This window comes from Natrix helvetica (genome assembly GCF_964273705.1).
Source record: "Natrix helvetica genome assembly, chromosome: 2".
Lineage (NCBI taxonomy): Eukaryota > Metazoa > Chordata > Lepidosauria > Squamata > Natricidae > Natrix > Natrix helvetica.
This window is the reverse complement of record NC_138552.1, coordinates 113,565,205-113,582,253: the sequence shown is the minus strand read 5'-3', so window position 1 is coordinate 113,582,253 and position 17,049 is coordinate 113,565,205. Positions and strand designations below refer to the sequence as shown.

Genomic DNA, 17,049 nt, shown 5'->3' with positions numbered 1-17,049 from the left:
TACAAGCCTATCTTCTATTGGCCGATCACACGCTCTTTTCATTCCAATTGGCCCCAAGAGCGGGGGTGGGGAGGCATTCTTAATGAGATAGGAAGTAGAACATAGCGTGTCGCACGGCAGTGACGTTTCGCGACGGCCGGACTTTCATTTGCAGCCGCCTCGAAGCAAACTTGTGAGGTTAGCGGCAACGGGGAAATTTGTTCGGGAGCTTCGCGTGTCAGTAAGACTCGTTGGGTGAGACGGTCTCGATCTGTTTGTTTCCGAACGCGGAGGCGATCGGGAGTGAAAGGAAGCCGCCGTCCCTCCTGTCTAGTTTCAGTGAGGGGTTGGGTTTCGGATTGAATCCTCCTCTATGTAACGCGGTCGTAATAGCCCGTTTTTTGCAGGTTGAAATGTAGTATGCCAGGGACAAGGGTTCTATTGTGTAGTTGGCTCCATTCGGCCTTTTCTTTCTGTTGGTAGCATCGGGAGCCAAGTGCGTCTGCCACTGCACAAACATGGATTAGTCTATTTCATTGTTCATTGACTAAATAAATTTACTAGTTGGTCATTCATCCACTCATCACACCCAAAGGAAAAAGTCTGACTTTTCCTTTGGAAAGAAGTATATAAGTAGTTGAAGCAAAATACTCCCACATCTTTCAATCTTTCAAAATATTTTTCTTCCTCCCATTTTGTTTGAAGAAAGATGCTTAGGGCCATGACTCAAGCTTCCGGATGTGGGCTACAAAAGGCAATCTAGTGTCCACCAGGAAGTTTGCAGCTGACATTTGGTAGACAGAACAATAGTCCACCGTGTAATGCAATCTTTCACCCGTTGGTCTTCTTAATGAAACATTGTGCCTTAGATGCCATATTAATTGATCTAGTCTTCACATACTTGTAGTTCTTGTACAGACTGGAAGATAGGAATACAATAGATTTTTTTTCTGCATGTATAAGAATAGTGAAGAAGGCAAGAAGATTAGAAGTAATGTTATATATATGCATTTCTAATTTTCTGTTATTTATTATGGTTATAGTTAATTACAGTGGACAGTGGATTTGATACTGCTAAGTGGAAGAAAACAAGAACTTGAATATAATATTTGTTTTGCAAGATAACAGCTATGACAGATCCAGACATTCTCACGGAGGTCCCAGCTTCCCTGAAACGCCTTGCTAAGTATGTAGTACGTGGTTTTTATGGCACTGAACATGCTTTGGCTCTGGACATTCTAATTCGGAACCCATGTGTAAAGGAAGAAGACATGTTGGAGCTTCTGAAGTTTGATCGGAAGCAGCTGCGAGCAATTCTCAACACTCTTAAAGGTGACAAGTTTATCAAATGCAGGATGAGAGTGGAGACTGCTCCAGATGGGAAGACCACCAGGCACAATTTCTACTTTATTAATTATCGTCTACTGGTCAATGTGGTGAAGTATAAGTTGGATCATATGAGAAGAAGAATTGAGACAGATGAAAGAGACTCCACCAACCGAGCCTCTTTCAGGTGTCCTATTTGTTGCAGTACCTTCACAGATTTAGAGGCAAATCAATTGTTTGAACCTAATACAGGTAAGATACAAGAATTCCTCAAAGGGCTGAAATAATAATTTGCCATCTTATCTGGTAGAGTTGATTTAGGGATAGAAAAAGCCTATATATTTGGTTGTTCAAAACTAAATGATGCAATGGGGGAACTATATAAAAATTAATTTTGGTTCTTTCCAATGAAAATGCTTGGCTAGAACCCAAAGGACCTTATCCCTGGTGTTTTTAAAGTAGAGTAGCGCCAAATGGACCTTTGTAGGAATGATGTACCAGAGGGCAGAAATAGTATGCTTCTGGGATCCTGCAAAATTGCATTTTTTATCTGTAAAAGCTTTCTTGCCACAAGGTCTGTCAGGGGAAAAAACACCCTGGAGAAAATGAGGTCTATGGACCGGGCTGATTCCCTTCAGCATATCATTGAGGTGTTAAGAAAAAATAAATAAAAGTCTTTGAGAAGTATATTCTAATTAATAAACAAACTTTAATACGGAAATAATAAAAGTAAATAAAACAGAAGTTAACTAAATTGTTACATTTTGATAATAAAAGCTCCGTCTGCCAACTTGGCAGCCGGACAAAAAAGGAAAGCTCTGGAATGTGTGAAGCATGCACAATAAATCACTTTCAGATAACTTTGTTTTATGACCTGCGCAATAAAGCTTTCTCAGTTTAACTCTTCAGTGTCAGTTTCAGTCAGTTCATGTCTAGCAAACTTTTTAACATCGTGACAAGGTCATATGTCAGAACATGTTGAGGACTGCCTGATAGCGGATGAGAACTTGACTAACACCATAATCAGAGCTGGATACCCTCTTCTCCACCACATCCTTTGCACTTCATTTTCTGTCATGTTCACATCAGACTTCTATACATTTTTTTCTCTCCCATGTGTACACATTCATGAACTTGGAGGCCTGGCACAAGGGAGAAAACAATAGCCCTGCTGACTTAGACTAACTGCCTAATTTGTCCAGTATTTTGTGGCACTTTGGCTAACAAAGTGCTGACAGGAAGCTCAGGAGCCTAGCCAGGAGAGCAGTGGCAGCTGCTACTGAAGGAAGGTTGTTTCTGATTCAGAAGATAAAACAGTTTTCGAATCAGTTAGCCACTCACTGACTGATTCTCCATGAATTTGTCCAGTCTTTTTTTAAAACCATAAATTGGTGGAGTCATCAGTTAAGTAAATTAACTACCACCTAAAAGGTCGGTAAAATACTTTTGCCTTCTCTATGTTTTAATTTTTTGCTAAATAAATAATAGTTTTACTCTGCACAACCCATCAAATAATTTAATAATTAATTAGCATTTTATATTTCCTAATTTTTACTGATTTATTTTCTGTATAGGAATATTTCGCTGCACATTTTGTGAGACTGAAGTGGAAGAAGATGAATCTGCAATGCCTAAAAAGGATGCAAGGACACTTGTAGCACGATTCAATGAACAAATAGAACCTATTTATGCATTGCTTCGTGAGACTGAGGATGTTAATTTAGCTTATGAATTACTTGAGCCTGAGCCTATGGAGATTCTTGCATTGAAGCAGAGGTGGGCCAGAGTATTAATTTGTCTGAATTTGGTAGTCAAGTGTTGACAGACTTCTCAAATTCTGTTTCTAAAAATATATGTCATTGCATATGGACCTTTATGATTTAGCCCAGTGTCTACAGATGATGGTTGTATAATCCCAGTATGATACTAAACACATTTGCCAACATAAATATCTGATAAATTTTAATAAATTGGCTGTAATCATGCATGGAATTATATCTTTAGACATTATATAAGGTTTGTGTGTGTGTATAAACAAGATTTCATGTTGTTTCTCCTCTATGGTTCATTTTATTGTAATTTCAATTTACACATTTTTTCTTTTTCAGAATTGAAGACAATTTTTTTATTTCTTCAAATACATTTTTATATAGGATAATAGAGTATTAAAGTACAATGAGATTGTTCTTTAATCCAAATCTTAACATAGAGAAAAAGTTAGTATCTTGTGAAATTAAAAGAGTTTTGAGGGCTTTTTTAAAAGAGTTCTTAGTATCTTAAAGACTGAAACATTTTCATTGCATATCTGAAATCCCATCCATGTGTACCTGAGATTCGGTTCCACTAATTACAGCAATGCTTGCTTCCGAATGCATAGATTCGATTACTAAGCAATATTAAGTAGTAACACAACAGAGACATATTAATATTAACATACAACTGTAAGAGCAGATTAACAGAGTGAATTCCTGAGAGTTCATAGGCTCTTTGCTGAAAAATAATCTGTTAAGCTTTTTTAATAGGTATTCTGCAGTAAGCAGTTCAATCAATATTTATGTTATCAATGACCAGCAAAATGTAAAAGAACAGCAACAGAGTGAAGCAAATAAATGCAGTAATGTACTAACAACTAGCAAAATAAGTCACATAATATATAGCATTTTACGATGTTAATACAGTTGTTACCTGATTGACAGTAAGTAGGGATTGGATACAGTAACCTACAGGCCCCTTTTAATTCAAATATTCTATTGTACTGATTCCATTTTATTTGGCACTGGCTATCCATTCTTAATTTTAGATCATCTGCAGATATGATAAAATCCCATCTGTAGAAATGGGCAACTTGTTGCCTGTAGTACCACTCAGAATGCCTATTCCATTCTGTACCCGGTCTGACTAATAACTTTTAGATTATGTTAAGTAAAAAAATAAATGGTAAGCTGTCATGTTGCAGAGCACCACGGTTAACGGTGATTCTCACTTAACAACCACTTATTCAGCAATAGTTTGAACTTACAATGGTGCTGAACAAGTCCTTAGGATGGTTGCAGCATCTCCATGATCACATGATTGCCATTTGCAACCTTCACTGCTGGTTTCTGTCACGATGTTAAAAAGTTTGCTAGGCCTGAACTGCCTAAACTGACATTCAAGAGTTAAACTAAGAAAGCTTTAGTTGTCAGGGGAAAAAAAAAATGCCCTGGGGAAATCTGAGATCAATGGACCGTGGCTGATTCCCTTCTGCATATCTTTTGAGATATTGAGAAAAATAAAAGTCTTCAAAAGTATTCTAATTAATAAACAAACTTTAACAAGCAAAATCTCTGGGAAAGCCAACAGGGGGGTTACAAATGGTGACCACATGATAATTGTGCTTATCAACGCTATGGAATTTGTTTAGCAATGGAAACTAGAAGTGCTGGAACTGTGTTGCTAAGTGGTTTGGTCATATAATTTACACTTTACAGACATGTCCCTTAGTGATGGAAATTCTGATTCCAGTTATCATTACTAAGTGAGGACTACCTTTCCAGGAGTACATAGGTGGCTCACAGAGGCGTTTTTAGAAAACAAACATTGGAGATAGTTTTACTCATGTGTTTGTCTGGAGCTGTGTCTTTATTTGTACAATGCTCAGAATTCCTCTATGAGGGAGATGTGATAAATTTAAAAAAAGTAAGGTCAAAAAGGAGCTTATGGACAAAAATGATAAGGCTGCAATATCCCCGAAGTTTATATTTCCATTGCTTCTAACATTCCTCTAGAACGGATGGCATTTCTATAATCCAGCTGTAATAAGTGTGTGGTGCTTTTTAAATCCTTTAAAAATGAGTATTATTGATGATCCTGTTGAGAAGTCTTAATGACCTTTTACAATATTGGATATGCTGTATGTATTAGCCTTTAAATTGTACTGTTATAAGAATTTTACTAAGATAATGTACAATATTTCTCTAATCCAAACATATCTGTTTATGATTGTATGCAGCAAAGAACGAGCTGTTGGTGCATTGGGAAACAGTAGTTTAGCAAGTGGGCAGCACAGAGAAGCCTGGACAACGAAGGGTCCCTCTTATGGGGACATGTACACTCAGAATGTAATTATTAACATGGAAGATCAAGAAGATACACATCAGCCAGCAAATGAAGGGAAGCTACCCAGAGAGAGACCAGTCTGGCTGCGGGAAAGCACAGTGAAGGGTGCTTATGATCCTAATGAGGTCACTGAAGGTAAGAAAGGTATAAGGAGAAAAACATTATGAAATCCAAAAGAATGTAAATAGAGAAGCATATACATTACCGTATTTTCTGGCGCATAAGACCACTTTTTAACCCCAAAAATTATTTCAAAAATTGGGGGGGGGGGGGGGGCGTCTTATATGCCGGGTATAAGAAAGGCCATACCAAAAAACCAAACCAAAACAAAAAACGCCGGCAAGCAAAAAGCCGCGCTGCCACCAGCGCAGATGCCAGCCTTTCAATCGATAACCTTGACGCTCCTCGCCTAGGCACGTGAATGGATGAGAGCTGGGATGGCTTAGTAAGGTCTGGCTGGCGGTCTGGAGGAGGAAGACGCTGAGCTCAAACTACAAAAGCCCAGCAGCGCGGAAAGTAGGGGGTCATCTTATACACCCAGTCACCTTTTACGGCGGAATATATGGTACAAGAAGTACTCAACTTATGATGGCAATTGGGATTGAAATTTCCACCCCCAATCAATGTGGTTATAAAGCATGACCACAGCATTTAGTGAGGATAATTCATGCAGTCCCAGTTGCCATCATTAACTGAATCCCATTGTCATTAGGCGAGGTAGCTTCCTGCTTGACTTCCTACAACCAAAGTCAGTGGGGAAACCAGCAGGAAATAGCAAGTCCCAGCAGAGGTGGGCGTCACATAGTATAACAACTGGTTTGCCCAGAATGCGAAAATGGAGAGCGCATGCGGCATCAAACACACAACAATTATATAGGACGGGATAGTGCCGGTGTGGATAGGTGGGCCCAGCCCTTGGTCAGAACTACCGGTTCACCTGAACTGGTCCAAACTGGCAGCAGCCCACCTCTGAGTCCCATGCTCGCAGGCAATTAAGTGGCTGCTGCTGGATGAGGGATAGAGCAAGAGAATGTGAGGGAGTGTCAGGGATGGTGTGCAAGGGATGCTGCACAGATTGGTAAGGTGCATAAGGAAGAAAGGGAGTGCATACGTGGCACCATGGTGGTCAGGGAGGGTACATAGGAGGTGCCATCTGTACCATGGAGGGGGAAAGACCTGGGAAGAACACCTTCAACACCTAAGCCTAACAATAGATTGTATAGGAAAAGACTCGCTTAACCATAAACTCAGAAAAGTACTATCTAGGATATAGGAAACCTGATATTTGGGGTGCATGGTTGATAAGGAAGAGATAAAGCCAGAACAGGGAAAGGTAGAAATCCTGAAACAGGTGGAAGTCTCCAAACAAAGATATTTACTCTTTCCTGGGTTTAGTGGGTTATTGCCAAAGGTTTATCTCTCATTTCTCTACTATAACTCAACCTCTAACAGACCTAATGAGAAAAACAGAACCCTCCAAAGTACAGTGATCTACAGAATGCCAGGTAGCATTGCAGAAAATAAAAGATGCTTTATGTAAGAAGACAGTACTAAAAGGACTGGATTTGTCCCAACCATACGTTGTACAAATAGATACATCTAACATAGGCTTAATACTCCTTTACAACCATGAAGAAATGTATGGTTGTGATGAATCTCTTGGGTTTTGGAGCATATTGATTTGGGTATACTAAAAAGAATCCATGACACACTACAAGTAAATATTTTTTTTATTTTGCTGCAGTGTAAATTCTTGTGATGATGTATTTGCTCCTATTACAATTTACAGCTTCTGTTTTCTCTCTTGCAATGTCAGCTTTTTAAGTTTTGTAGTGGTTTTTTTCTGTTTGTGTAAATGAGACACTTGAATTTTTACAAATTTCCCCCCTAGTCACTACATTAGTCCTTCTTTCTTCTGTTATATAAAACAACTGATATCATAGTATGCAAGTCAATAAACAGATTTACATGGATAAAACATGCCTTTTTCTTGAGGAAAAGTTTTATATTTTTAGAATCTACTGTTTTTAAAGTAACTTTGCAATAATAATTTCAGAAAAAAAAATATTGCAGCAAAGCCAGTCCTTAATTTTCTGATTCCTGTTGTATTCTGTTTGCCATTAACCAATATATAATTTTGCTTATATACATTTATATTCACATAAACTCATGATTCCATATGCTCATTACCATGTCAGTACTTAATAATTAGTAGAGCTTAAATTTAAAGTATTGTATAATTAATATTTTTTCTATAACTCCTCTTCTGTTTTTGCTATCTTGTTATTTGTACTCAGTGCTTTGCAGTAAATTGCTACATATCCCCTATTTAAATTTTAGGCATTTTTAAAAATCCAATCCAATCTTTATTAAGGTCATAGTACAGCATAAGAGTGTGAGATAATATCACCAAAAAGAAACATAACCAATATCGTTGTATTTATTTTGTACAATAATAAAGACTATACTATAAGGGATCTAAAAAGTGAAACTCTAAAATGAATTATAAAAAGCTTGAACATATAAAAGCTAGATAAATTAAAAATACATAGTTAAGGTTAGAATCTAAAAACATTAGATGGGTGTAGGGAAGCATAAAAAGTTAGTTTTTGGACTTTGTCAAGGTATAAAACATCTTAATATGACTAATTAGATACACACTGAATCTACTCTACAATGCTGAGTCCCAACTACAAGCCATACATCATTATCCAATAAATTTGATTGCATAGTACCTAACAACATTGTCTGTTGCAGCAAAGTAAGTATCTGCATACTGTCATGTCCAAATGAATATAATTAAATTATTTAAATACTTTCTTGCAGGTGGTCAAGACATAAACATGTTACATGAAGACGAAGAGGGACAGGCAGCACTAGATAATAATGAAGAGGTAATGCGTGCTCTGCTCATCCATGAAAAGAAAACCTCCTCTGTCTCTACGGCTGCTATGGGAGGGATTGCTCCTTTATCTGCCACAAATGCCAGTGATTCCGAGAGTGAGACCAGTGAATCTGATGAGGACTCCCTTCCTTGTACAGCCACTGCTCCTACAACTCTCTATGGGCTGGCAGATGACAATGATGAGGATGAGTTTGAGGTAGTGACTGAAGACCCCATTGTTATGGTGGCAGGACATCCATTTTCTTACAGCCAAGTAAACCAGCGGCCGGAGCTTGTGTCACAGATGACTGTGGAGGAGAAAGAGCAATATATAGCTATGGGCCAACGTATGTTTGAAGATATGTTTGATTAACTACTTCTGCCTGAATAGCAGTGATAGGTGATCTTCAACTGGAAATTCTGAAAAAGCAAAAGAATTAGAACTCAACAGAGGAGTCAAAGATCAGAACGTAGGGAAGGAGCTACCACAAATGCAAGAAGGTGTGAGAAACCTGCGGTCAATCCAGATATATCTCCCTTATTTGCACATTGTGCACACAGCACTATGTTTAGTCTACAGGTTTTCCATTGCATTATACTTTTTTATTTTTATTTTATTTTTGCCTGGAAAATATGAATGCTTTTTTGATGAGTTATTATTTTTCCTCGAAAAGAGGATTGTACTATAGAAGGCATTATCTTTAGTTTACTCTTAACATATCTGCTTGTATCATATAGTTGAGAGAACTTACTGCCTTTCAAGCATAGTGACTATATGGGCTCCTTATTTCCAATGGGTGGACAAGCTAAATGCTTGCCTGCCATATATCTTTGGTGAGGGTAGGGAGAAAGAACCTGTGGCTGAAGAGAGTATAAATACAATCACGTTAAATTAGTGAGTATTCGGGACTATGGTGTACATTATTTCTGCAGAAGGCATGCTGAAAATAGGAGTTATTGTAAAGGACAAACAAAAAAACTGAATCCAGCCACTGCAATCTTTTCAAATTTATCTGATTTTTAAAAAATGATATCAGTGTGTGACTCTTCTTTGCTAACTTAGTAGATTTTTAAAAAATCATTTAATAATTTCATCTGCAGTGCTAAAATTTCCAAGGAGGTGACTTTGCTAAAATATAACTTGAATCAAATTTTCTTACCTTTTCCAGAAGTGGTGTTATACATCCCATTTTTGGATGGTTAGTTTGCTTGAATAAAACCTCACTTAGTTTCCAGAAAGAGTAGTCCCAATTACATGTTACATAATCCACGAAGAAAAGGCGAAAACAAAAAAGTTGCTTCTTAACAAACAAGAATGAGAAAAGCAGAAAGTTGCCTTTGATAAAACCTGGACTTTGTCCAGTAAAATATATGTGTCATGACTACGGTAGGAACTATCATCCAAGTAAATGGTGGGGAAAGCAATATATTGTTTTAATAGAAATCTAAACAGCTTTAGTACTTTAAAAAATTATGCAGGCTTTAGATGCCAATACAGAGCATGACAGAGTCTATTTTAATATTTCAGTGGTACCTTCATAAATTCAATTTTGTGATATTTAACTTTCTAAAACATTTTTTTAAAGAAAATATATCATTAAGCATTTTTTTGGAATAGTGGTAGACTACAGATAAAATAATTGTATTTTAAAGCACCAGCATTACTTGCATATTCCATTTTTATATATCAGAATTGTACAAGTTAACAGGCTTGAGAATTGAAAAGCTAGTGATCATGTGTGTTGCCTTTTATAACTTTCAGATACTTCGATAGTCAAATTTTGTTCTACTTTAAAATATAAATAAAATAATGTGATGCTTCCATTAAGGACTATTGTTTTTAGATTGCAAACAAGCATTTTAAACAGTGTTTTATATTATTTTAATAATATTTGAAGAATTACTGAACTATATACAGCTGTTCCTGCAAAATGCTTGTCTGTCCATCACAATGTCCTTGTCCTACTGTGTATATGTATTTCATATTAAGGCTGTATGAATGATAGTTCAAAAGTACGTTTTGCATTCAAATACCATTGGGAATGCAGATCTTCTGGAGAATTTGAGCATGATGTATTGACAGTTAAAAGCAGTCTTCCAACTTGGTTGGTCCCCCTTTCAAATGGAAGAAATAAATACATAATTCAAGGGGAAGGTTGCTTACCACTAAATGTCACTGCATCAGAATTAAATCATTATGTTACATATAGTAACAAGCTTGAAGTATAATTTTTTAATATATATAGTATATTTAATAGTGACGCATGTAGACAAAAAATATTCATAGACATAAAGGCTTGCCTCTGGACATGGTGGATGCTGGAGGTTTTAAAGAAGAGAGAGGACAACGATTTGTCCAGAGTAGTGTAGGATATCCTGCTTAAACAGGGGGTTGGACTGGAAGACCTCCAAGATTCCTCCAACTCTGTTATTCTATATTCTCTATAAATGCAGCATTTTAGATTCAATTGCAAAAAAGACACATTGGATCCATTGGATCATACAGCGATACTCACTTAGGTCCTGTCTCCCTAGTATTTTTTCTCAGGATTGCGTGGCTTCCTATCACAGCTACAACATGATCCTAGAAGATACATTTTGTTTTAGGGTATTTCATGTGCATCCCACATGGCCTGAACTATTTTTTGGATTTTGAATTTGAAGCTTAGCATGTGACCTAAACCTTTTTGGAATTTAAGAAATTCCTAATTTTATAGAAAAATGGAATATTGCAACAACTGCTAACATAGTGACAGAGTGACTATAGTATATGCTATGGGCTGAGACTTTTCTCATGTTCTTTTGTACCTTTTCTCTGCCATGTCTTGGACCCTATTTAAAAATGTATTTCATATAAGACCCTATTTCTAGTTTTTAAAAGTACCACTGTCTGCCTTTTAGAAAACAAAACTATTGTTTTAGTAATAAAAAGTTGTATATTATTAATAGAATCATAGAAGGGGCTACTGAGTCTCCAAGCCCAATACGATACCACAGGGGTCTCTTCCACTGGTATTTGTTGCAATCTTTTTTTCTTCCTCATCCTCAACTATAAGAACAAGACTAAAAAAGGGAATGCATCTTCCCCTCTTTTTTTAACAAAAAGGATCGGGTGAAACAAGCACAAACTCTACAAATCCAACAACATACAATCATTTTGCAGAAACTGGTGCCATCTGAAGCATGTTACCTGACAATATGGAGTGAAAATTGCTTAAAATAATTATTACAAAATATTTAACAGTGAAGAAAAACATAGATTAGTGTTGGGCTTAGAGCAACAGGATTAGATTGAAAGAGTAAATGTTAACAAAGCTAAGCTATTGAAAATTCAGCTTTGGAGAAAATAGTAAAAAGAATCAAATCCTTGAGTTCATTCAACCCTCTTCCGCAATAGAGTCTAGAAGACAAAGTGTATTGGATTTCCCTTAAAATCCTGGAATACTCCCATTCACCAAACTGGAGATTCTTTCCTTTTCTTCTGAGTTTCCGTACATCATTTTTTAAAGGATTTAATTTCTATAATTCCTGGCCATATTGGATAAACAGTCTACTTGGTTGTAGAAATGTTTATTCTGAGCTGATGCAGTGAAAATGATTTTAACGGACAGTTGATATATTTTCCATACTTTTATCCTTTGGACCAAGACATTAAGCTGACTAGATCTGCTCAGCTCCTCCTTTCTGTTCTTATATTCACACATATATTGGGGGCTGTTCACCTACGTTCCCTCTAAGCTGCGCGGCTGCGCTAGCGCGCACTTGAAAAGCAAACGCCGCACAGTAGCTTCCAACTTCCGCGCAGTGTTTTTTAGCATGATGAATCCAGAGCCAAATCCTCGGCTCTGCCAGCTGCCTTCCTCCCCCGAAACGTAACTACCCAGCCGGGGAGAGCAACGAAGCCGAAATGATACCATTCAATTCAGGACCAAGAGGAATCAACAAGCTGGGCAGGTAACCCCCCCCCCCCACCTGCCGCCGCCACCACCGGCAGCAACCCCTGTCTCCGTTCAAGCTTGTCACGGAGTGGCTGCCAGTTCTGTCTTTCAGCAGGCCCAGCCAATCACCGCATGAGCAACTTAAAGGCGGTCATGAATAATAAGTGTCTCCCGGGCCCTCGGGGATAGACTCGGCCTCCGCACCAGGACTGCTTTTAAAGCTCTGAGCGTGTAAGGCAGGCAGTGAGTCCGCAAATTGTTTTCCTGAAAATAATCTCCACTTAACAGAGAGGGGCTTCCTTGTGATAACTGTGAACAGGACCACCGGCCCCGAAGGGCTGCTGGAAGCACATTAGAGCACTCTGCCTTTGGGGAAGCAGTTGGATTTCAGGTTACCGATCGGTCTGTTGCACATATCTATTGGAAAGTATAGGCGCGTAACACACACACACACACACACACATTTAGTCTGGGAGGGGATTTCTTTCTGTTTGATTCTGAAAGTGTAGGGTCATATACCTCTTTCCCTTATCTATCAGGGGAAGGCTTTGCTGACACTTGCATGCTGTCATTATCTATTTTCTTTTTAAATGCTTTGAATTAGTCTTCTGTTTTTTTTACCAATGGCACCAGAGAAGAAAGGGATAATTTTCAGGAAACAGAAAACTGACCTAATGTATTGGTTTGCCTCTTTTATGCATCTTTGTCTGAAAGTCTGAAAATTAGTACTTACAAATCAACATTTCATCACACATTCCATGCATTATTATATCATTTGCGTATGAAAAGGCTGTATATTAAATGAGCCATTTAATATATTGAAAACCAACTTTATTTTCTGTTGGTTCATCCTCTCAAAGGTGACTGATCAGATTTCTTTAGCAAGTTCAAATTGGCTAACCTCCATGTAGTTTGTTTTGGCAGTTTGTTCTACTAGTTTTGGGGGGATCAGCCATGGTCAGCTAGGTGATACCATCCATAGTATTGATACAGCAAATGGTTCCAGTTCTTGGATCATCATATAAAAACAAATGGTTAAATATATTTTACAGCCAGCCAATATATAAATGTTGTATACATGCAACTCAATAAATAATAGGTTTGTTTCTTTATGTACCCCAATTGCTAATCTACATCAATTGGTAATTTATTCATTACTTGCTAATATCACTGCAGACTATTGGATAGTAAGGGGGAAAGTATGAAGCATATAAAGTAATTCATAGTATGAAAATGTGGATAGATCCTTTTCCCATAGAGAGTCATCCATTGAACTTGAATACAAGTAGTCCTCAACTTACTATATATATTACATAGTCATATATTATATAACAGTTTTAATTAAGCGGGTATCTTGAATAAACATAACTTTGAATTTCAAATAACACTGATTTTGTTGTTGTCTTGGGTGACATCTGTGAAAAAAATTCAGGTGCTCAGGCATGAAAATGTGCCGCTCAAACACTATACTTTTCCACTCACACTGAAAAAAAATTAGAGGGAACATTGCTGTTCACCAAGTTCCTTATACCATTGTAGGGTGAGCTCCATGTTGGAAAAGGCTGCCTTAAACAAAGACTGAAGTATAGCAACTTTCTCTATGCAGCATCAGAATAAAATGGTGAATTTCTCTGATGCTTGAGGAGTCAATTTTTAAAAGCAAGTGACCCTGTGTGGCATACAACAAAGCTAAAGCAATATCAAAAACCATTATTTTTTTTTAAAAAAAAACTAAGAACAGAGCTAAAACAAATAACAGATGAAGTGATGTTAATAGTAACGGAGCCACCTCATTAATTCATCTGCCCTTAGGGTTCCCAAGGCCTACTAACATCACCAAGTCTGGAGATGATGAGGCCACCTCAGGGGAAAAAAGATTCAACCACATGGACCTCGCAATAAAAAAGGCCCACTGCCTAGGGCCCACCAAATGTAGTTCCTAGAAAGCAGAACCTATAACCTAGCCCTCTTTGCAGATGAAATCACTGACAGTTCCTCAAATAACCCTATCCCATGCCTTGTGGGGCTTTAAAGGTCAACACCAGCACCTTGAAATGAACCTAGAAACACACTGGTAACAATGCATCCTGTCAAACAAATGTAACGTGTTCTACCAGAAAGACATAACTGCTTGCATTGCTGCATTTTGCACCGGCTGAAGTTGCTGAATAGTCTTCAAGAGCAGCCCCATGTACAGCAAAGTTTACAAATTCTGCTAAGGCAAATCCAAAGAAGTTACATTACAAATTTATACAAGTGAATTCAGCCAAGTACCTTTTAATATAATTTACTTTAACAGCTATTGCATGTTTGAAGGTTGCAAGGGGGAAAAATGGAATTGCTTACAGCGGCTTGCATTGTTGGCTATTAATCATGTAAGTGAGATAAATTTGAGGCTGGCTAAGAGTAAAAAATAAGTGAACATTTTGTTTCAAAATATACTACAACATTAGGTTATCCGTAGGTCATTAAAACAGCACAAATTTATGCACTTATTGTTTGGGGCAGGAAAGCAGAAACTTGAGAGCGCTAGCCACAAATTTGTTGTAACTAGAACTAGAAAAAAACCACAGTATTTATACTCAAGCTGTATTATATATTATATATTCTCACAAACAATATCACGCACACAATTGTCATTGAGAAAAAAGATGAGAAAGAACAAAACATTTGTGATAATATATAGCCAAATTGCTATTATTACTATTTTAAGTATGATTACTTTTGCTACCTTAATTATTTGTGACTAAATATTTTGCCTGGTCTTTTTATTATATTCATTCTCAAGAGTGAGAATGTACATATGTATGAAGCCCAAGCCAAACAAACTGTATATTGGCCATGCAGTACGAGAGCCTAGTTATTATGGCATGTGAGCCACGGGGTATCATACAATGCAATATTGTGATCCCAGCCTGTGGATATTATACACACCTTTTTTTGGCTAGTGTGATGCATGATGAGGCAAAGAAATTGGCAAATAACCTCTCTAACTTATTTCTTTCTATCTATTGCTTTCCTCATCCTTTGCAACTTTCTTCTTCATCTTTAATGGCTTCCTTACATCCTTAGCACTGGCTCCTATTCGCCAAATATCTGCCTTATTTTTTCTTCTTCTTCATGATTTTCTGTCCATAATCTTTATAAAAGACTTCTTATTGGAGTAGACTGCACAGCAGCCTCTTTGCTGACCTATAACTTCTCTAGCCTGAATGGAAAATGTGCAGCATCAGGGATCATACCCAGGATTTTCAGCTTTCAAATACATGAGTGAGGGTGCAGGATGGAGGGGTGTCTAGGAATGACTGACAATGGTTCCCCACAGTAATAACGATTGAGAACAATAATATTTCAGGAAAAGTTTTCATGGTTCTTAACCATAGAAGTAAACAAAGTCTTTAACGCATCTCATAATCTGTAACAGAGTTGAAATATATGTTTATTGTAAGAAATATTGTATACATAGAAAATGATCCAAATTAATTGAGAATATAGACTGAATTGTGATTATAAATACTGTAAAAGTGCAGCTCTTCCATTTATTCCCCAATTCATGGAATATTTTTTCCTTTAAATAAATAGAAATAATACATATTTTCCCTATGTCTAGAGATATTTAGAATTTTAGCATTATTTTGGGAAGAAATATTAAGCATGTCAAAAATACAGGAGAACAAGCACTATTATACAATAATAGCTATAAAACATCTTCCCCTAGTCTAGCTTAAAACATTTAATAAATATGCACATAGGTTTTATCCAACAGGTTTTTTAGATGTGTGGAATTCAACATTTCTTTCAGCAGGAATCAAGTTAATTTTTTATTACTGCTTCAAGGTTTAGGTTTAGGTTTAGGTTTATTTGGATTTATATGCCGCCCTTCTCCAAAAGGACTCAGGGCGGCGTACAACATTAAAAACACACATCACAAAAGTTAAAAAAAAAGATTAAACCCATTTCCAAAAAGACCAAACCGATTTATTTTTAAAAGAAACAATACATTTAAAATAAATTAAAATTAACATTAACAGGCCAGGCCGGCTTGCTGGAAAAGCCAACTTTTTAGGGCGCGTCGGAAGGACCGGAGGTCAGGGATTATGCGGAGCTCCGGGGGCAGCTCATTCCAGAGGGAAGGCGCTCCCACAGAGAAGGCTCTCCCCCTGGGGGTCACCAGCCGACACTGCTTGGCTGACGGCACCCTGAGGAGGCCAACTCTGTGGGATCGTACTGGACGGTGGGAGGCTACTGGTGGCAGTAGGTGGTCTCGCAAGTACCCTGGGCCTAAGCCATGGAGCGCTTTAAAGGTCATAATTAATACCTTGAATCGCACCCGGAAAACAACCGGAAACCAGTGCAGGCCGTCTAAAAGGGGTGTGGCATGGGGGCACCTAGGTACCCCCATGACAACCCGCGCGGCCACATTCTGGACCAGCTAAAGCCTCTGGGTGCTCTTCAAGGGCAGCCCCATGTAGAGAGCATTGCAGTAGTCCAGGCGAGAAAGGACGAGGGCATGAGTGACTGTGCACAGAGCATCCCGATCCAGGAAGGGGCGCAACTGGCGTACCAGGCGAACCTGGTAAAAGGCCCCCCTGGTCACGGCCGTCATGTGTTCTTCTAAACTAAGCCGCGTATCCAGGAGGACTCCCAGGTTGCGAGCCTTCTCTGAGGGGGCTAAAATTTCTCCCCCTATCGTCAAAGATGGAACAAGATGTGCAAATCGGGATGACGGGAACCACAGCCACTCAGTCTTGGAGGGATTGAGCTTGAGTCTGTTCCTCCCCATCCAGATCCGCACAGCCTCCAGGCATCGGGACATTACGTCGA

The 17,049-nt window shown here is 38.0% G+C and overlaps 1 protein-coding gene across 3 annotated transcripts; it reads left to right on the top strand.

Moving 5' to 3' along the window:
* The first annotated feature begins 86 nt into the window (after window positions 1-86).
* GTF2E1 (general transcription factor IIE subunit 1) lies at window positions 87-10,014 on the top strand. Of its 3 annotated transcripts, none has more exons than XM_081941674.1 (5): window positions 87-177; window positions 1,023-1,557; window positions 2,880-3,081; window positions 5,297-5,538; window positions 8,230-10,014. In XM_081941674.1, the coding sequence occupies exons 2-5, from the start codon at window positions 1,110-1,112 to the stop codon at window positions 8,658-8,660; spliced, it is 1,323 nt and encodes a 440-aa protein (XP_081797800.1). In that variant the 5' UTR covers window positions 87-177; window positions 1,023-1,109; the 3' UTR covers window positions 8,661-10,014. The 3 variants fall into 3 exon arrangements, with proteins under 3 accessions (XP_081797800.1, XP_081797799.1, XP_081797801.1); XM_081941673.1 differs by having other exon boundaries at window positions 94-234; window positions 8,230-10,013; XM_081941675.1 differs by having other exon boundaries at window positions 130-216.
* The last annotated feature ends 7,035 nt before the right edge of the window (window positions 10,015-17,049 follow it).